Source organism: Erythrolamprus reginae, chromosome 1 (genome assembly GCF_031021105.1).
Source record: "Erythrolamprus reginae isolate rEryReg1 chromosome 1, rEryReg1.hap1, whole genome shotgun sequence".
NCBI lineage: Eukaryota > Metazoa > Chordata > Lepidosauria > Squamata > Dipsadidae > Erythrolamprus > Erythrolamprus reginae.
Window position 1 is genome coordinate 291,046,600 of NC_091950.1, and position 19,577 is coordinate 291,066,176.

At 41.3% G+C, this 19,577-nt stretch overlaps 1 protein-coding gene across 1 annotated transcript in view; it reads left to right on the forward strand.

Annotated features, from left to right (window-relative positions):
• FHL5 (four and a half LIM domains 5) overlaps window positions 1–11,896 on the forward strand; it is a 30,670-nt gene extending 18,774 nt beyond the window's left edge. The window contains exons 3-6 of the mRNA XM_070739256.1: window positions 1,928–2,102; window positions 6,639–6,808; window positions 7,777–7,963; window positions 9,630–11,896. Coding sequence (XP_070595357.1) covers window positions 1,928–2,102; window positions 6,639–6,808; window positions 7,777–7,963; window positions 9,630–9,781 — 684 coding nt within the window. The 3' untranslated portion in view covers window positions 9,782–11,896. The remainder of the gene's footprint in view (window positions 1–1,927; window positions 2,103–6,638; window positions 6,809–7,776; window positions 7,964–9,629) is intronic.
• The last annotated feature ends 7,681 nt before the right edge of the window (window positions 11,897–19,577 follow it).

A 19,577-nucleotide genomic window follows, 5' to 3' on the forward strand; every position in this document is an offset into this window, starting at 1 on the left:
ATCTTGATCCAGTTTCTGAAAACCAGTTACTTAATTTACTGTGAACTCTTAGTGGCCTTTCCTCATACAAATTTTGTCACATGATCTCAAAAGTGCATTTTCAATAGGCAACTGGACTTTCTAGGTTTTCTTTAAAGACATTTTGCTTTTCGTTCAAGAAGCTTCTTCAGCTTCTTGTATGAGAAGCAAAACATCTTAAGAAAAAACAGATAGTCCCGTAGTCTCTTTTTGGGACTACCATGACTGAAAATCTCCATAGACATTTGTCAGATGATGTCAAAGATGATAATATCTATTATTTTGCTGGTTTCACTGAAGTCTATAGGGTAGATCCACTCCAAATACAGTGATACCTCGTCATACAAATTTTTTGAGATACAAACCCGGGGTTTAAGATTTTTTTGCCTCTTCTTACAAACTATTTTCACCTTACAAACCCACCGCTGCCGCTTGGATGCCCCGCCTCCGGACTTCCATTGCCAGCGAAGCACCCGTTTTTGCGCTGCTGGGATTCCCCTGAGGCTCCCCTCCATGGGAAACCCCACCTCTGGACTTCCATGTAGCACACCTCTGGACTTCCATGTAGCACAAAAACGAGTGCTTCGCTGGAGGTGGGGTTTCCCAGCGAGGGGAGCCTCCGTGAAATTGCAAAAACACAGAGGTCCAGAGGTGGGGTTTCGAGGTGTTTTTGCAATGCTGCGATTTCACTGATGCTCCCTTCGCTGGGAAACCCCACCTTCGGACTTCCGTTGCCAGTGAAGCACTCATTTTTGCGATGCTGGGATTCCCCTGCTGGGATTCCCCTGCAGCATTGCAAAAACACGGAAGTCCGGAGGTGGGGTTTCCTTTGGAGGGGAACCTCAGGGGAATCCCACCAGCGCAAAAACAGGTGCTTCGGCTGGCAAAATGGGTGAATTTTGGGCTTGCACGCATTAATCGCTTTTCCATTGATTCCTATGGGAAACATTGTTTCATCTCACAAACTTTTCACCTTACGAACCTCATCCCAGAACCAATTTCGTTTGTAAGACAAGATATCACTGTATGTGTGTTTTCCAGATTAGTACTAAAAAAGAAGAAGAACTCAGCCGCTCAGTCCTGAAGCAAGGACAAAAGTCTTATAGCACTCCATGCCTTTAAATTGACTGGACCATCTCTATTTCAGCAGTGTAGCAACAAAAGAACCAGAATGAAGGCAGAAGGTTAGATTAAATAGTGTCACGATGTTGCATGGCTGCTCTCCCATTTCCTTTCTCTCTTAGCCATAAACCATCTGCTGCTCAAGGCAGAAGCCTCACTCCGGCCTAATAGCTGACCGCAGATATATTAGTTCTGCTCTAGCTGTGCCACGGAGGCATATGTTATTTGTGAATCCTTTGCAGGGAAAGTACTACCATAATTTAGACCATAAAATCATAACAAACCTCAAGATAAATAGATCATCCTTGAATTTACGATAGCTTATTCAAGGATGGATTCCTCCCAGTTCGGATCAGATTCACCCAAACCCTTAGTGACCTGCTGGTGATGTAATTTTGGCATCACAGATCCAGTTCTGTTTGTGCTGGTCCATGCTTGCCACCATCTTTTTTTCTGAATCTTTGGCCAATTTTACTGTGTTTGGATGGCTTCTCCTCACTCTGGGCTTTGAAAAAAGCCCACCCACCCATCCCTGGGTTAATGCTGACCTTTATTTCTTTATTTCTATTACTCATTCCTTTCCAGACCATAGTAAAAGTGCAGTCTTCTTGAGAACATCACAAGGAGGGGGGGGGAGGAAGAGGAATAAAGGACAGTAAAATTATCTTAGTTCATGTCATTGTTGAACAATTGGTGTAAAGCTCAACTGTTCATAGTTTTATTCAGTTGGAATTTGGATAACCAACATTTTGGGGGGTTTTACTAATGTGAATTCACTCTCTCCAAGGATCTTGCTTTTAAAGGTTGCCACTGGCATGAGACGTGTTTCAAGTGTGCCCAATGCCATCACTCCCTGGTTGAGAAACCTTTTGCAGCTAAAGATGAGCGCCTGTTGTGTACAACTTGTTATTCCAATGAATATTCATCTAAGTGCTTTCACTGCAAGAGGACTATTATGCCTGGTAAGATAATAGGGAGCTGGCATTCCTTAATTGGGATAAATAAATGAAAAGGGTGGGATGGCACTTGAACCTGGAGACATTGATTCATGGAAACTGGTAAGGGTGAAAAAATCTGATGGAGGAAGGTTTTTTCTAAGGGCATTTTGAGGCGAATGTTTCATTATATGTGCCCTGCACAGACCATATGCTGTTGTAGAAATCAGCTATTTCTTTCCATGACCTGATAATAATTCTTTGTCTTTCACACATTTAGGACGGGTAAGTATAATGGGAAAGGACTGCCGGTGTCTCTGTAAAGTGTGTCACTGCTGATATGGTATCCACTATATCAGAGAGGTTCTTAAGTAGTAAAATTTGGAAGAAGAAGCAATTTTTCCCATAGGAATCAATGTAAAAGCAAATAATGTGTGTGGTTGGGGAAACCACAAAGAGGGTGGAGGCCCTGTTTCCTCTCAGGAGATTGCTAGAGAGGCCCCACGGAGGTTTCTCCCTGCCTTTTCCAGCCCTATTTCCTCCCAAGAGATTCCCAGAGAGGCCCCACGGAGGTTTCTCCCTGCCTTTTCCAGCCCTGTTTCCTCCCAAGAGATTCTCAGAGAGGCCCCACTGAGGCTTCTCCCCTCCTTTTCCGGACCTCCCAGGAGATTCCTAGAAAGGCCCCATGGAGGCTTCTCCTTGCCTTTTCTAGTTACAGTTTCGGAGGCTCCGGTTTGTAAATGGAAAATGGTTCTTGAGAAGAGGCAAAAAAATATTGAACACCCGGTTCTTATCTAGAAAAGTTCACATGTAGAGCGTTCTTAGGTAGAGTTACCACTGCATATGTAGGTAAGTGTTATGGTTGGCTCTGAGCCAACTCCTGAAGTGGGGAATTTTGATGTTGATTTATGGGAATCCTCGGTTTATTGGAGACCTGCTTTGTTGCCAGCAGAATTGGACAGTGAAGTTGGCTCACAGCCAGGGACAGATAATGGGGAGAGGAAATAGATAGGGAGATGGCTGCAGCCAGCCCACCAGTCAGTGCTCCAATTAGTGAGTCATCAGAATCTGAGGAGGACCCACTTGTGGATGCTCCGTGTGCGCAGGCTTGTGGCAAGAAGGGAACATTTGCGCAGGCATCTCAGAAGATAAGTGACACACCTGTTCAAGGGGTAATTATGTCAATGAGTTGGTGATAAAAATGGGCACTGGGAAGCATGGGCTGTGGGTGTTTATCTGTTTATGAAAGAAAGACTTTTGGAAGATGATTACTACAATGTATTCAAGGACTTTTAGTGAACTTTGGACACTTCAGGATTAAAGAACTCTTGAGGACTTTTGGCTTGTGTAGCTATGTGAATTTACAGCTGTCTTATCTACCCTTTTGTTTTGGCATGCTTCAGCATCCAATGACTTTCGGGTGAGAATAATTTGACTCCTCTCAGAGCTTGTGTTTCCAAGACTGTTATATAAATCTTCTTTATTCCTTTTTTGACTGTGTGTGTTTGAAACTTATTCCGAACTCACTGGTAGTTAATTGTCAATAGCCCAGCATAACAGAAAGTAGGTATATATACACACATGTACTTATATATATACTTTCCCGCCCATTTTAGAATTGAGTTGTCCCATTATTGTCACTGAAGTGGCTGATACTAGAATGCCATGGTATGTTCTTTCCTTAAAAAAAATTTTTGAGAGACTAAGCACTGCTTGCTGAAATCTTAGTTTGTGTGTGTGAATGTGTGTGAAGGTGGGGTGGAGTCAGTGGGTGTGTGGGGTGTTTAACCCAAATGGTTATGATCCATTCTTTCTGTCCATAAAGAAAAGACTACTTTGCTCACTTTGATTTTATTTCAAACAATAGATTCCCAAAGAATCGGAAGTAAGAACCCAGTGATTATAAAATATATCCCATCCTATAACAACCCTTTTCAAAAACGTGCTGGTCAAAAACAGTTTTCAGTGGAAACCTCTGATTACTAAGAGAGGAGAGGCAAATGGATCTTCAGCTTGATGAGATCCTGCTTTTTGATATTTATAATTGTATTTCCTATTCGCGCTTTTCTTATTGAGATACTTGTGTAAGCTCACAGTTTCATTTAGCACAGTACCTGCAAACTCATCTTCAATAATCACAACACTAAATCTATTCGCCATTGTTCTTTGGCTGATTTTTGTTATTTGCTTTATTACTTCCATGCTTCAATTAACCAGTTTCAGCCATCCATCAGGTCAGCATTAAGCACATTATTAACTTTTGTTATGTTGGTTTAGTTTAGAAATACTGCTATACAAACACAGAGGCAGATCCCAGTTCCTTGCATATCTGCAACATTTCTTCCTCTCGTTAAATGAATAAAATAAAGAAGAAACTCATGGAAATGTGTATTGCCACAGGTATGCTGGCAGTAAGCCTAGATAATACAGTACTGAAGCTAAAAAGAAGTCATTTTGTACTGACTCAATTTTCAATGCTTGTATTTAAGTAGGGACTTAATTCACTCACTGATTAGAAACACATTGATTTCACTATGCTTATATTCAAATTATTCCATGTATAAGAAAACTATTCTAATTGTCTTTCTCTAATTGTCTTTCTCTGCTTTGCAAAGTCTCCCTCACACAGCAATTTCAAACAATGATTTTTTGATTCCTTGAGGCAATGATGCTGTAAAAGTTCCAATTATCTGATGGTAATATATATATTTAAAATACTACTTAATCTATTATTACAACATTACTCACCAGTGCATAGCCCTAGCTCATAGTGTTAATAGGGCCAAACCTATGGACTCTTCAAATTATCATTGATTTGGAAGTTTTAATTGCTACCATGAACATTTCAATTGTCATTACTGTATTTTCCTTTTACTATGGACTTGTTATTAGCGACCAGGATTCTGTCTTAAATTGGTGTTCTGCCGGGCTTCTCGGCATGAGCCCTCAATTAAGTTCAAAGGTAGGAATTCAGACACACACAGTTGTAAGTCATAACACTGTTTTTTATCGAAAGTAAAAGAGGAGCCACACACATTTTTAGTCAGGCAAAATGCTCACCTTCAAAGCAACCGCCTAAAGTGCTGTGAAGAGCAATAAACAAACACAAAGCAGATAACAAGCAGCTGTGAAGATGTCACAGCCACTCTCCTTCAAGAATTCACAAAGTCACAAACTTGACTATGATTTAGTTCAAAAGTCCTGGAAACAGTTCAAAGAGAGTCCTTGTAGAATCCTGATACAAAACACATGTCCTCCTTTACCAAATGGATAAATTTCCACACCCAGAGGCCAAAATGCTGACTTTTAACTAACAGTAGCCCCAATTAGTCTAATTACACCCAGCCACAGGTGATCTACCTTATTTCCTGTAGTATTTACGCAGTTGCTCTTTCCTAGACATTGCCCTGCAGCTGCATACATCAATAAATGTCTCTCTTTCTGAATCCAGTGATGATAACGATGATGAATCACTCAAGGGGCGACTACCTAATGGGCTGTCTGCATTACCCCCTCTGAGGATCCCATTTCACTTCTACTATCTGCTTCAGACACTTCGCTGTCAGAAGCAGTCGGCAATAAAACTGGCCTCTGACCCTGGGAGGATTCACCCACATCCACCCCCACAGTCCTTGGGGCAGGAGCTGGCCCAGAGCCAACCACAACAGTTGGCAGCATATAAATCTCAGCACTATGGTTATTTCACCACTTGTCCATACAATTGTAATTGAAAAAAAGCGCCACCATAGTGGTGCTTTGGATACACAGGTGATAGAAGAGACAGAGTGGGGGAGAGAGAAAGAGAAGAGCGAGGGAGAGAAGGGTGATGGAGAAAGATGATAAAGAGAGAAAAAGAGAGAGTGGTGATAGAAGAGAAAGAGAGATGGATAAAGATTTGGGAATCTGACATCTGAAGAAACAAGAAATAAACTCATATCAAGTTATTTGTACATCCTGTGATTAGTTTGTGAAAATCTTTTATAGTGCAAAAGAAATTTTGTCAGAACATGTTTATTGATAAATTTGTGTCCTTTGTGATGCGGTTCTATATGCAACTGGTAAAGAAAGAGTACCTCAATGCAGGTAGCCCTCAACTTACAACAGCTCTCTTAGTAATCGTTCCAAGTTACAATGGCACTGAAAAAAGTGACTTTTGACCATTTTTCATAGTTATAATGGTTGCAGCATCCCCATGGTCAAGTGATCAAAATTCAGGCGCTTGGCAACCGATTCATATTTCTGACAGCTGCACTATCCTGGGGTCTTGTAATCACTTTTTATAACCTTCTGACAAGCAGAGTCAATGGGAAAACCATATTTACTGACTCTATTAACCGTGTTACTAACTTAACCACTGCAACGATTCATTTAACAAATGTGGCAAGAAAAATTGTAAAATGGAGCAAAACCACAACACATTTCTCACTTAGCAACATACATTTTGGGCTCAATTGTGGTCATAGATTGAGGACTAACTCTACTGTATCTTTGTTTCAGTGCATTCAGGGGGGGGGGAAGTACCGTTTGCTGAGAAAGTAACTGGGATTACAATTCAATTTGCAGGTTCTCGTAAAATGGAATTTAAAGGCAATTGTTGGCACGAAGCTTGCTTTGTTTGCCGGTACTGCCAGCAACCACTAGGAATGAAACCTTTGATTACCAAGGATGATGACAATTACTGTGTACCCTGTTATGAGAAGCAATTTGCACAGTATTGCTACTCCTGCAAAAAGGTAATATGGGAAATGAAAATAAGAGAAAGGATGAGTCGCACAGTGGCCTTGCAGGCATTCATTTAAAAAATGACTTTTACTGGGGATAAACTCTATGAGCACAATGAGAATATACTTTTTATTTTATTTATTGATTGATTTTGTCCATTGCACAGTGAGAGTTATATTGAGTATACATATAGTAAATATATAATGAAGGTTATAGAGGATATCTTCATAATAAAATATATCTAAGAAAGAATAGAAGAGAAGAAATAGGAATAAAATATATCAGTGAAATAATAGAATAAATCTAGGAAAGAAGAATGGTATAGGAGATATAGGCGAGCAATAGGACAGGGGACGGAAGGCACTCGAGTGCACTTATTCACACCCCTTACTGACCTCTTACGAATCTGGAGAGGTCAACCGTGGATAGTGTAAGGGTAAAGTGTTGGGGGTTTGAGAATGACACTACAGAGTCCGGCAATGAGTTCCACCAAACTGGACAATAATGCAATCATTCCAAGTCTCAAAATGAATACCCTGATTTCCCTCAAAATAAGACATCCCCTGATAATAAGCCCACTTGGGCTTGGCAATAAGGCCAGGGGCTTATTTCAGAGTTCAAAAATATATATAAGATAGGGTCTTATTTTCAGGGAAACACAGTAGGCAGCCAGTGTAGAAAACCAAGAATTGGTATAAAATGTTCACATTGGCCAGCCCCAGTAAACAATCTGGCTACTCTGATTTGAACTAAATGGGATTTTTTTTTTCAACAGTAATTTCATAAATACTCATTTTCCCAACTTGCCATGACCAGGGGTCTTAATTAGGGCTTATTTTAGGTGCACATGTAAAAATCAAAATAGGACTAACTTTCTGAGTAGGTCATATTTTCAGGGAAATACAGTATTTAATGCAATTTTGATACAACTATATGTCAATCCATCATTTTGCACTAATGACAATTTCTCATGTACTAGACGGTCACCAATGGTGGCGTGACTTACCATGACCGGCCATGGCATAAGGAATGTTTTCTATGTACTGGATGTAAGAGGCAACTTGCAGAACATCAATTCATGTCCAAAGATGAACATCCTTACTGCCTGGAGTGCTTCAGAGGACATTTTGCAAAGAAGTGTGTGGCCTGTACCGAACCCATTACTGGTGACTGTTCACAATCTTCTTACTTATAAGTAACTTAAATTTGGACAGTCCTGGGACAAATACATTTGTTCTAGGCATAGCAGGGATTTGCATTCCTTACCTCTTGAAAGCATATGTGATCAGATAACAATTTATTTATTTATTTATTTATTTACTTACTTACTTACTTACTTACTTACTTACTTATTTATTAGATTTGTATGCCGCCCCTTTCCGTAGACTTGGGGCGGCTCACAACATAATAAAACAATTCATAACAAATCTAATAATTAACCATTTAAAATTTAAAGTAGTTAAGAAAACCCCATTTTTAAGCAGACATACCTACAAACATACCATACATAAATTATATAGGCCCGGGGGAGATATCTCAATTCCCCCATGCCTGACAACAAAGGTGGGTTTTGAGGAGTTTACGAAAGGCAAGGAGGGTAGGGGCAGTTCTAATCTCTGGGGGGAGCTGGTTCCAGAGAGTCGGGGCCGCCACAGAGAAGGCTCTTCCCCTGGGGCCCGCCAACCGACATTGTTTAGTTGACAGGACCCGGAGAAGGCTGACTCTGTGGGACCTAATCGGTTGCTGGGATTCGTGCAACAGAAGGCGGTCTTGGAGATATTCTGGTCCGATGCCATGAAGGGCTTTATAGGTCATAACCAACACTTTGAATTGTGACCGGAAATTGATCGGCAACCAATTTCCCACCCTGAATAAGACTAAACGATATTCAGGCTAGATAGAAATATGTGATGGCACTAGAAGACATAATTTTAATATTTTAATTTTATCTGACACCAAAACATTGGATGTTTAAATTACCAACAGGTTGGAATTTGGAATGGAAAGGAATGAGCACATTTGACTTAATTGCTCTCTGGAGTAAGAGAAGAATTGGGGAAAGAAGAAAAAGTGTTGCTGTTTTTATTGGACGGGGAGGGAGGGGCAGTGCTGGGCTCTTCTTCAATTAACCAGTTTCAGCCATTTATTGTGTCAGTGCACGGAGGGGGGTTGGAACTGTTCCTGAGGTAACAAACCAGCTTTTGCCTGTGAATGTGGGGGGTTTCTGGCAAAGTGCCTAAAAATCATCGGATGGCATGCAAGGCTTTGCCCTATGTTAGTTCCAATGCACATGCATGCACTGGCCAACTGATTTTCAGCTTTGGGGAAGGCCATTTTTGCCCTCCCCAGGCTTTAGGAGGCTTCCCTGAAGTTTACGGAGTGGAAAAAATGGCCTAACAGACAAACCGAAGTTTGAAAAAAGGATTTCCAGTTTGCCTGTTTGACCGTTTTTCGCTCTCTGGAGGCTTAGTTCCAGAGTGCAAAAAATGGCCCAACGGGCAAACCAGAAGTCAATTTTTTCTGAACTTCCGTTTTGCCTGTAGGGCCATTTTTCGCAGTCCCCAGACTTCAGGAGTACGGAGGCTTCAGTGAGGCCTGTGCGCATGCACAGGGAGCAGCATGGGGGTTGTGCGCATGCGTGAAGGAGGTCATGGGCATGGGCACACCATTACTGCCCTAGACTAGTCATCTGTCTTAGCTACATACCGCTTCTCTCAGATTTTAAACTCAGATTTTTCAGAAGAAAGAGCTCTGCTTATTAGAGTTGTAAGCAAAATCTGTCGAAAGCCACGTGCAGTCCCAACATCTCATCTTTTACTTTCTTCTTTTTAGCTCTTGGAGGAGGCAAGTTCATCTCGTTTGAGGAGCGCCAATGGCACAGCGACTGCTTCAAGTGCAGCCAATGTGCATGCTCCCTGGTGGGAAAAGGCTTCCTCGCCCAGCAAGATAAAGTCCTTTGCAGCCATTGTGGGTCTTCTATATGACTCAGGAGCTCTTCAAGTTTGCTCATTCCTTCCCCTGCATTATTTTAGACATGCACATAAATTACTCACTGCTCAGAAAGCCATCAAACAAGAACCATAATTTACAACCAACAACCTGCATCCAACATAGCTACTTTCTCTAACAGGACCCTTGTTTGAAAGAAATCGTTCCGAACATACAAGAGCCAGAAAAAGTTTTTGTCTGGAATGTTTTTCTTGTAGTAGAGTGCACTCTGCTGTTAGGAATCTGCGCCTGTATATGATCATGCTAAAATTCTCAGTGAAATAAGTTTATGCAAGAGCTGTTCGGCAGGAGGGAAAACCCATCTTAAAACTCTTTGACAGTACAATGTTTGTTTTCCCATTGTGTAACACATACCTATAAAAGAATATCCTGGCAGGAAGGTAAGATTTAATGATTTAGTTTTATTGGCTTGCTTAATTTAGAAAAACTAAAAGGAGGTGAAGGATTTTATTCTGTTTCCACCAAAGGTATCATTCTTTGGTTACATCCCATAACTATCCATAAAAATATTAGAAATTCAGCTTGTCATAAAATAATTCAAATCTTTATTCCTCTTCCCAACACACACCACTCCCCAATATATGCACATAACTGAAACTGTTATTTTCCTGAAGAACAAAATCTGAGGTTCTTAGACTATGTGTAGTTCTTCAAAGGCTGTGAAGGTGACCTCCCAGACTCTCTTCCAAAGTTGTCATCAAACTGCAATTTTAAGGAAACTGAAAGAAAAAAATATTAAATACCTGGCTGAAGAGCAATCACCTTAAGTCAATTAATTTGGTTGGATTCACTTGTCCTGGAAAAAAAATGTGCAGTGCAGAGGAAGCATATAAGGAAGGGTATACATAATATCGTTTCATTGGCTTTAGTTTAGTTGGCTATGGAAAGGCAATTGAATTTAGTATGAATCATATTTCTTTATTATAATAGACTTGTCTAAAGTGACCTAGCTTGATGAAAGAGGCAGGAAAAACATTTACCATATTTTTTGGAATATAAGACCTTTTACCCCCCAAAAGGGGGGTGAAAACTTGGGTGCATCTTATACACTGAATGTAGCCCCATCAAACTACCTCCACCCTTTGACCACTGCCTCCCAGCAATTTACCTCCTTGCAGCAAAGAGAACAGAGCCTGTTAAGCCAAACAACTCATTATTAGCTCCCTGACCCTCAGCTGTTCATGTGTCTAGTTGTCTTGGAGAGGTGTGTCTATTATGTCTAAAGTTGGACCTTACACACACCAGTGACTGAAACCAGAACTGAAGAAGAGAGGAGGATCACTAAAGCTCCTCCCATCCTGTCCCAATTCCTTAGGCTGATCCAGAAGGATACCTCAATCAGAAACACCAGAAAGATACTGGGAGATCAAAGGGCAAGAATGAATGCACTTTTTCCACTTTGAACCCTACAAAGATGATCAATCAGTGTGAATAATGCTATCATGGAACTATCACTCAACCTGTAACCCAACTTAAAATGGTCCAGATAGTCGGCTTCTTCCAAGCTTCTTCAACAGCTTATAAGCCCACTATCTTTTCAGCAAGATTCTTACAAAGAAAAATTTGCAGATCTGATGGAAATAGATCTGGTTTTATTGGATCCACTGATGGTTTATTGAAGAGAAGGCAAAGCACTGCTTGCTTCAGAGCTAATGGATGTTTTCCAAAGGGAAAGGAGCAAAGAAGTAACGGTTTGAGTGCTGCCATTTCAGTTTACAGAATTGTATTTTTATTGCCAATTAAGCTGTCATACTTTTTTTTTCTGTTTATTTTAGATAATCTTTCCTGATCACAAGGGGATGCAGTAGACAGAAAGCAATGTCATCGAAATGGTTGTGTCTACCTACACAGTTAATATCATTTTTAACTATATATGAAATATAAATTTCACTTCACTCAAAATAGCATTACACCTTTTTACACCTGTATGCATCACCTTCCCCCCTTTGTATAACCCCTGCTTACCTTCTCCAGTTCCTTGCTGCTCTGTACTCCTACAATTTCCCCTTCTTAACAAACTTTTAGTTAGCAAAAAATAGAACTACAGTATATTGTGAATGCTAAAAATAAAGATCATGGATAGAAGCACATGTGTGCCATCATTTATAAGAACTGGATGTTTCACATAATCAGTATGGTTCAATATTAAGCCAATTATCACATGCATTGAAGAGCATCTCTCATGATTCATATATTGTTTATGCTCCATGGTCAGGTACCATGGAAACTGACACACAAAACTCTTAAACTAGTAACTGATTCACTCACTGTTCCAACAATGGCTGCAGCTATTCAAAGTAGAGCTGCTGCCCAAATTTCATCAGTTCTTCCTACAATGTTGCTACCAACTTCAATTCCAGGAGATAATAACATGGTAAGCATGGTTGACATTGGTTGATTTGAGGAGTCTCACTCAGTCTCACGTACATCACCGAAGAGCTACAGTAAGTTTGCATATACATAGGGATACTATTCCTTTTTCTTAGATTGTAAGAATTCCAAAAAATACAAGGCTCCCAATTCCATAGAAAGCATCAGCTCTTGGTTAAGCTTTGCATCTGCAGTCTCTGTGCATAAAGTTGTCTGAAGTCAAGAGTTACATGGAATGTTTACTGCCCTTGCATTCTATATGCCCTACAAATTATCTCAATGGAGTGGAATTACCAATTTTAGGAATGGAAACAAAATGATTGTGTTTCCATCAGTTGCCAGGTCAGTTAGATCAGTCTCTTTCTACTTGTGGACATCTATGGTGGGGGAAAGCATTTTTTAAGGTGATGACATTGGCCATGCTAGTCAAGGATGATGGAAATTTCAGTTCAAATAGAAAGGGGCAAACAGTTCCACAATAGCCTGATTTCCAGGTCAATGTGTTAATCACTATACCAAATTCGTTGTCAGATATTGTAGCAAAATACCTGCATTGGGGTCAGAAGAGTCAAAAGTTATTGAAAAACAATAAAATTTAGTGAAAAGGGTTTTTTATGACTGGAAAATCATGTAATGTGGTGAATTTCAAAGCATACTTTTTTTTAATGAAGGGATTTTTTTTTATAAATGTATCATTGTACCGTACAGTATCCTAATTCATTTGGAGCTGTCCTTGGTCCTGAGTCAAGAAACTATGAATCAAGAAAAAGAAGAAAGTAACTTCTTTCCAGTTTTGCCATTGTTTTTAGTATACAGTGATCCCCCGGGTATCGCGATCCCGATCATTGCGAACGGCTATATCACGATTTTTCAACCCGGAAGTCAAAACACCATCTGCACATGCGCGCCCTTTTTTCTATGGCCACGCATGCGTAGATGGCGCCGGGCAGATCAGCTGCTGGGTGGCTTCCCTGGGTCTTCCCCCTCTTGCTGGCGGGAGGGCGAGAAGCCCCCCCAGCACCCGCTCGCCCGCCGTTCGCCGCTCGCCCGCCCTTCGCCCGGCCACCCGCCGTTCGCTCGCTGCTCGCCCGGCCACCCGGGTTCGGGGGGGTGCTGGCAAGCCCCCCATGCCGGCAGCGACGTTTTAAAACAGCCGCGCGGCTTCCCAACTGAGTCCCGAAGCCAAACGTCTTCCGCGTTTGGCTTCGGGACTCAGTTGGGAAGCCGCGCAGCTGTTTTAAAACGTCGCCGCCAGCATGGGGGGCTTGCCAGCACCCCCCGGACCCCCAACCCGGGTTTGGGGGGCTGCTAGGAAGCCCCCCCATGCCGGCGGCAACATTTTAAAACAGCCGCGCGGCTTCCCAACTGAGTCCCGAAGCCAAACGTCTTCCGCGTTTGGCTTCGGGACTCAGTTGGGAAGCCGCGCGGCTGTTTTAAAATGTCGCCGCCGGCATGGGGGGCTTGCCAGCACCCCCCGGACCCCCAACCCGGGTTTGGGGGGCTGCTAGGAAGCCCCCCATGCCGGCGGCGACATTTTAAAACAGCCGCACGGCTTCCCAACTGAGTCCCGAAGCCAAACGTCAAAGGCGAACTTCCGGAAGTTCGCTTCAGGACTCAGCTGGGAAGCGGCGCGAGCGAACGGCGTGGGCGGGCGAAGGGTGGGCGCGCGGGCAGGCAGGTGGCGGACAAGCGGCGGGCAGACAAGACAAGCGGCGGGCGCGGCAGCAGCGAGGAGTTTGCGTGGGCGGCGGGGAAACCCCAATCTTCGGCTCCTCGCTGCTGCGGCGGAAGTAAAAACACCATCTGCGCATGCGCAGATGGTGTTTTTACTTCCGCACCGCTACTTCGCGAAAAAACAATCATTGCGAGGGGTCCTGGAACAGAACCCTCGCAATAATCGGGGGACCACTGTAATACATTTATGCATTCTATCAAATACTTTAGAAGTGATCATACATGTTTTGGGGGTTTGGTGGGGAAATATGATGACTCAGAGGTTAAAAACGTTGAACCTTTTAATGGAAAACTAACAGTCCAGGCTTAAGCCCCAAGCCCCATGAAACGGGGTGAGCTCCCATTACTTGCCAGACTCATGCCCACCCAGCAGTTCAAAAGCACACAAATGTGAATAGATAAATGGGGACATCAGTGAGACGGTAACAGTGGTTCATCAGTCTTGGCATGTAGTCATGTTAGCCACATGGGCATAGAAATATCTTTGGACAACACGGGCTCGCTCAGCTAAGAAACAGAGATGAGTACTGCCCTCTAGAGTTGGATATGAATGGACATGGGAAACCTTTACCTTTTCCTTTGGATTTTGTTACAACATGCTGCAAACAGAATTGCTATGCCAGCCTTTAAAAAAAAAAAAATCAATATATTCCTTTTTACATTATCATTAAAAATTACAGGATTGTTTCTGCTGATAGGATATTCCTCAGATAAAAAAAGACAATACAGTAGCAATAAAAATAAACAGATTATTGTGCATGTAGTGGTGGGAATTTATAAATAAATGACTCTTGTGATGTACTTAACTAATTGGATTACTGATTCATTGATTGAAATAAAGTTCAAAACCTTTAAGATAGTAATACAATTCTTTGGAGCATAAAATCAGTTTTCAGTCTAACTACCTATGGAAATGGCATTGTGTCAAACACAATAGATGCCATTATGCAACCGACAGTTGAGAATTAAAGCTTTAACTAACTTATCAAAGAAAAAAAATTGGTTTTATGAAACCTGCTTTCTGAAAATAGACCTATGAAATGCCATAAGATTTTCCTTTCGAATTACTAATTATGAGTATTTGACAATTTCAGTAGGATGACAGCATAAGAACAAGAAAGCAGGGCACACTAGCTGCTACTACAAAAAGGCATATAGTTGATATTGGCAGGGCAAAATTAAGAGTTGAATTGTATTTATTTATTGCCATGCAACCAGGCATGTTTATTTGCTAAATCATTGCGTATAGGTTTAGGGGTGTGTGTGTATATATATAATAAATACAATTTAAAACTTTGGTACCACAACACCCAAATCATAAATGGATATTTGTTTTATTGATGTTATTATCTCATATTAGCTCTTCTTCTGATAATGCATTATCTTACGCTGGCAGAAAGTGGAGGAGAGGTATTATGGGCTATTACTAAGAGACAATTTACCAGTGATGAAAACTAATTTTCTAAACAGATGTTATGAAAAATGTTGGTTCTCTTGAAAAGTAGAGAACTTTATGCTCGTGTGCAGAATAAACTTTATTTTTGCATAAGGTGTACCAGTGTTTATTTTTGCAGAAAACATTTATACCTCTGTGCACAATGAATATATTCTTTTCCTCTTTTCTCCCTTCTCTTTTTATTTGACAGCCAACCTCTCACAACTGCTAATTGTGAAACCTTTCAGGTTTCCCCAGCTCTCTGCTCCATATTTGTTATAAACCATTGGAATTTACATGGTTTAATAAAATATTCTACTTTTCTTTTCTGGCTTTCTCTAACTTTCCTGGAAGGAGAATGTTTTCTGTTAGAAGTGAAGAGCTCTGTGTTAAATGGTATGTTTTGCCTGGGCCCATATCCAAACAAATACCTTCAAAATCATTTGAGTTAGGGCTAATGTAGATATGCCTGATCTGTAGGCGTGAAGGCAATGGAAAGTAAACAATCTTTTAAATAAAGATTGCTGTGCTCTCTTTAACCAGGAAGCTCATAGGATGATCTTGGACCAATCATTTGTTGTAAAAACAAGATTAATGATTGGGGGAAACACGCACAATGCCTTGAGCATCGTGGAGGAAAAGCTGGAAAGCAGTGCACTAAATAAATTAAACTGCAACTTAATTTTCACCTTTTAAATTGACTGCAGTCTTTAATTAACTATCACAAATGATTAACTGAATGAAGTGCTGAACAGGAGGCTTAAATCAAAAGAAAGCAACATCGATAAGAAAAATGAAAGGAAACAAGGATTTTTTTTAAGGTGGCACCAAAAACGGTAAAAATGTAACAATAAAAGAACAAGAAATAACCAGATTGACCAATCCTGAAATGTCTTTTGAACAAAATATACATTTTGTAAAAAAAAAAAGCTTTAAAAAACAACAACAACAACAACAACAACCGAACCTCATCCTCTACATGCTAAACAGGCAGTATCATGAATGATGAAACTTGAATCCTATACAGCAGCTTTCCAATGTCTCATCATACATTGGACTTCCACTCCCATTACCATCCCTGCAGGAGCAAACTTCCACAGGTAGTCCTCGACTCACAATTGAGCCCCAAATTGAAATGTTGCAAAGCTAATTTTGCCCCATTTTACGATCTTTCTTCCCACTGTTGTTAAGTGAATCACCGCAGGTATTAAGATACTAACAAGGTTTTTCAGTGAACCCGGCTTCCCCATTGTATTTGTATTTGTATTTATTAGATTTGTATGCCGCCCCTTTCCAAAGACTCGGGGTGGCTAACAACAATATAAAAAGACAATGTAAACAAATCTAATATTAAAACAATCTAAAAAACCCCAATTTAAAGAACCACTCATACATACAAGCGTACCATGTATACATTCTATAAGCCTAGGGGGAAGGGAAATTTCAATTTCCCCCATGCCTGATGACAGAGGTGGGTTTTAAAGAGCTTGTGAAAGGCAAGGAGGGTGGGGGCAACTCTGATATCTGGGGGGGAGCTGGTTCCAGAGGGCCGAGGCCGCCACAGAGAAGGCTCTTCTCCTGTGTCCCACCAAACGACATTGCTTAGTCGATGTGACCCGGAGAAGGCTAACTCTGTGGGACCTAACCGGTTGCTGGGATTCGTGCAGCAGAAGGCGGTCCTGGAGATATTCTGGTCCGATGCCATGAAGGGCTTTATAGGTCAAAACCAACACTTTGAATTGTGAACGGAAATTGATCGGCAACCAATGCAGATTGTGGAGTGTTGGTGTAACATGGGCATACCTTTGGAAGCCCATGATTGCTCTCGCAGCTGCATTATGCATGATCTGAAGTTTCCGAACACTTTTCAAAGGTAGCCCCATGTAGAGAGCATTACAGTAGTCGAACCTCGAGGTGATGAGGGCATAAGTGACTGTGAGCAGTGAGTCCCGGTCCAGATAGGGCCGCAACTGGTGCACCAGGCGAACCTGGGCAAACGCCCCCCTCGCCACAGCTGAAAGATGGTTCTCTAATGTGAGCTGTGGATCAAGGAGGACGCCCTAGTTGTGGACCCTCTCTGAGGGGGTCAATAATTCCCCCCCCAGGGTTATGGACGGACAGATGGAATTGTCCTTGGGAGGCAGAACCCACAGCCACTCTGTCTTATCCGGGTTGAGTTTGAGTCTGTTGACACCCATCCAGACCCCAAAAGCCTCCAGGCACCAGCACATCACTTCCATTGACTTTTTTTCCGCCCAAAAGGTGATCACATGACCTTCAAAACATTGCAACTGTGATAAATCTAAGATAGTTGCCAAGCGTCTGAATTTTAATTGCAGGACCATGGGGATTGCTGCAACAGTCATAAGTAACCTTTTTCCAATGCTGTTGTAACTTTGAAGAGTCATTACATAAACTGTTGAAAGTCAAGAACTACCTGTATATCCACACCTTTTACAGGTATAGTTTACGTTTTATAAATGCAGAAGACAAAGAAACAAAATGGAAGGAACAATCTTTAGTGTAATTGGGGGGTCAACTATACACCATCCTTCAGCTTTTCCCAAGTACTCTACTCTTAAGGTGTTGGGATTCCACCCCATCAAAATTTGGGGACACCTGTCTCAATTGTTTGGGACTTCCAATCCCAATGTATTTAGATACTACTGCACTGGAGAAGACTGATAAATAGGTGGTCTTTTATTCTTTTGGAATTGTTCATATCTTATCTAATTATTTTATATTACTTGTCAACATATCTGTGCACTTGTTGCTTAATTCTCAGTCTCAGATTGGGGTTATCTGGATAGAGGGTTACTGAGAAGACACTGTTTCGTATCCTTTCTATTTCACACTCAGCACCACTGTGAATCTCCTTCCTCTCCTCTACTATTTCTCTACTATTGTTATAATGTCGTCTGCCTTGTGCCTCACTGTGGCTGCTTCTGTAGTGCCACTGTTGCCTCCAAATGTCCTTCTGAAGGAGGCTGCCACTTTGTCCCAGTTTAACAGATGGGGGTATTAAAATTGGCAGATGGCTCCTGAGACAATTACAAGTAATTGAGATTGTTAAAGAATCTGGTGACTCAAGAAGACTTACTCCTCCTCACAGACGTTTTCTGAAATATCACTTCTTTCTTAATCTGTCAAAGGCAAATTAGCAGCCCAACTGTGCCTGCTCTAAACGAATTCTTGATTGGATGGGGGAGGTTTAGTATTTTTCCTTGTGTGGTCACAGCCCAAGACTTGCCTCTAGGCAATGCAGCTAGAATTGTGAACATACACAATTCTCAGCAATGCCAATGCTGGAGAGAACTTTGGGGATTGGAGTCCATACATCTGAAAGCACCCAATTGAGATGCCTAAGCAAAAATAGTAATATCAGGACAAAACTTCACATTATGCTAAATACATAGAATTACTAAGCAATAAGTACATATGTTTATTGGGGAGATGTTAATAATCAGGATACTACCTATAGAGAATCGATCTGTATTCACAGACCTCCTTTATTTAGCCAGCGTTCACTGACAACACCACAATTGTCTGGGACTACACAACACACTAAATTGTAAAGCATGGTTTATAAATCTCACTGACTGGCTTCAGCTAACACCAAATCAAAGAAACCATATTTTGACTTGCAGAAACATGGAGGCCCAGTTTTCTTTATAGCTACAATTATTCCAGTCCTCCAGTGCCAATCTGTATCTAGACTAAAGTTGAGCAGCTACATTCAGAAGAAGGAGGTAGCACAAGGTATGATGGAGCTTCAAGATTTGTACAGAGAGCTAGATAATCCACAAACCATTTTTAATTGTTCAAATGTATTTCCTTATCTAAACAGAGAAACAGGTTGACCATAGGTGTGAGCAGAGGCAATTTTTGACTTACTGTTAGATTCCACATTGAGTGTCCCTGTGGAAATCTGATGGAGAATCAGAAGTTCTTCCTTTCTTTCTTCCTCCCTTCACTCCCTTTGTCCCTCCATCTATCCATCCATCCTTCTTTCTTTCCTTTCTTCCATTTCTTCCTTCCTTCCCTCCAAATGCACAATCTTGAAATGGAAGGACCATATTAGGTTCTCTGGTACATTTGTAATTTCTGTTTGTAAAGGTTGCCTCTTTGATCCAATACCCACAGTACAGAGGGAGAAAACATTTATGATTAGAGATATAAATTCAGCAGTGCATATAAATTAAACTAAGACAAGAGGAAAAGACATCAGTTAA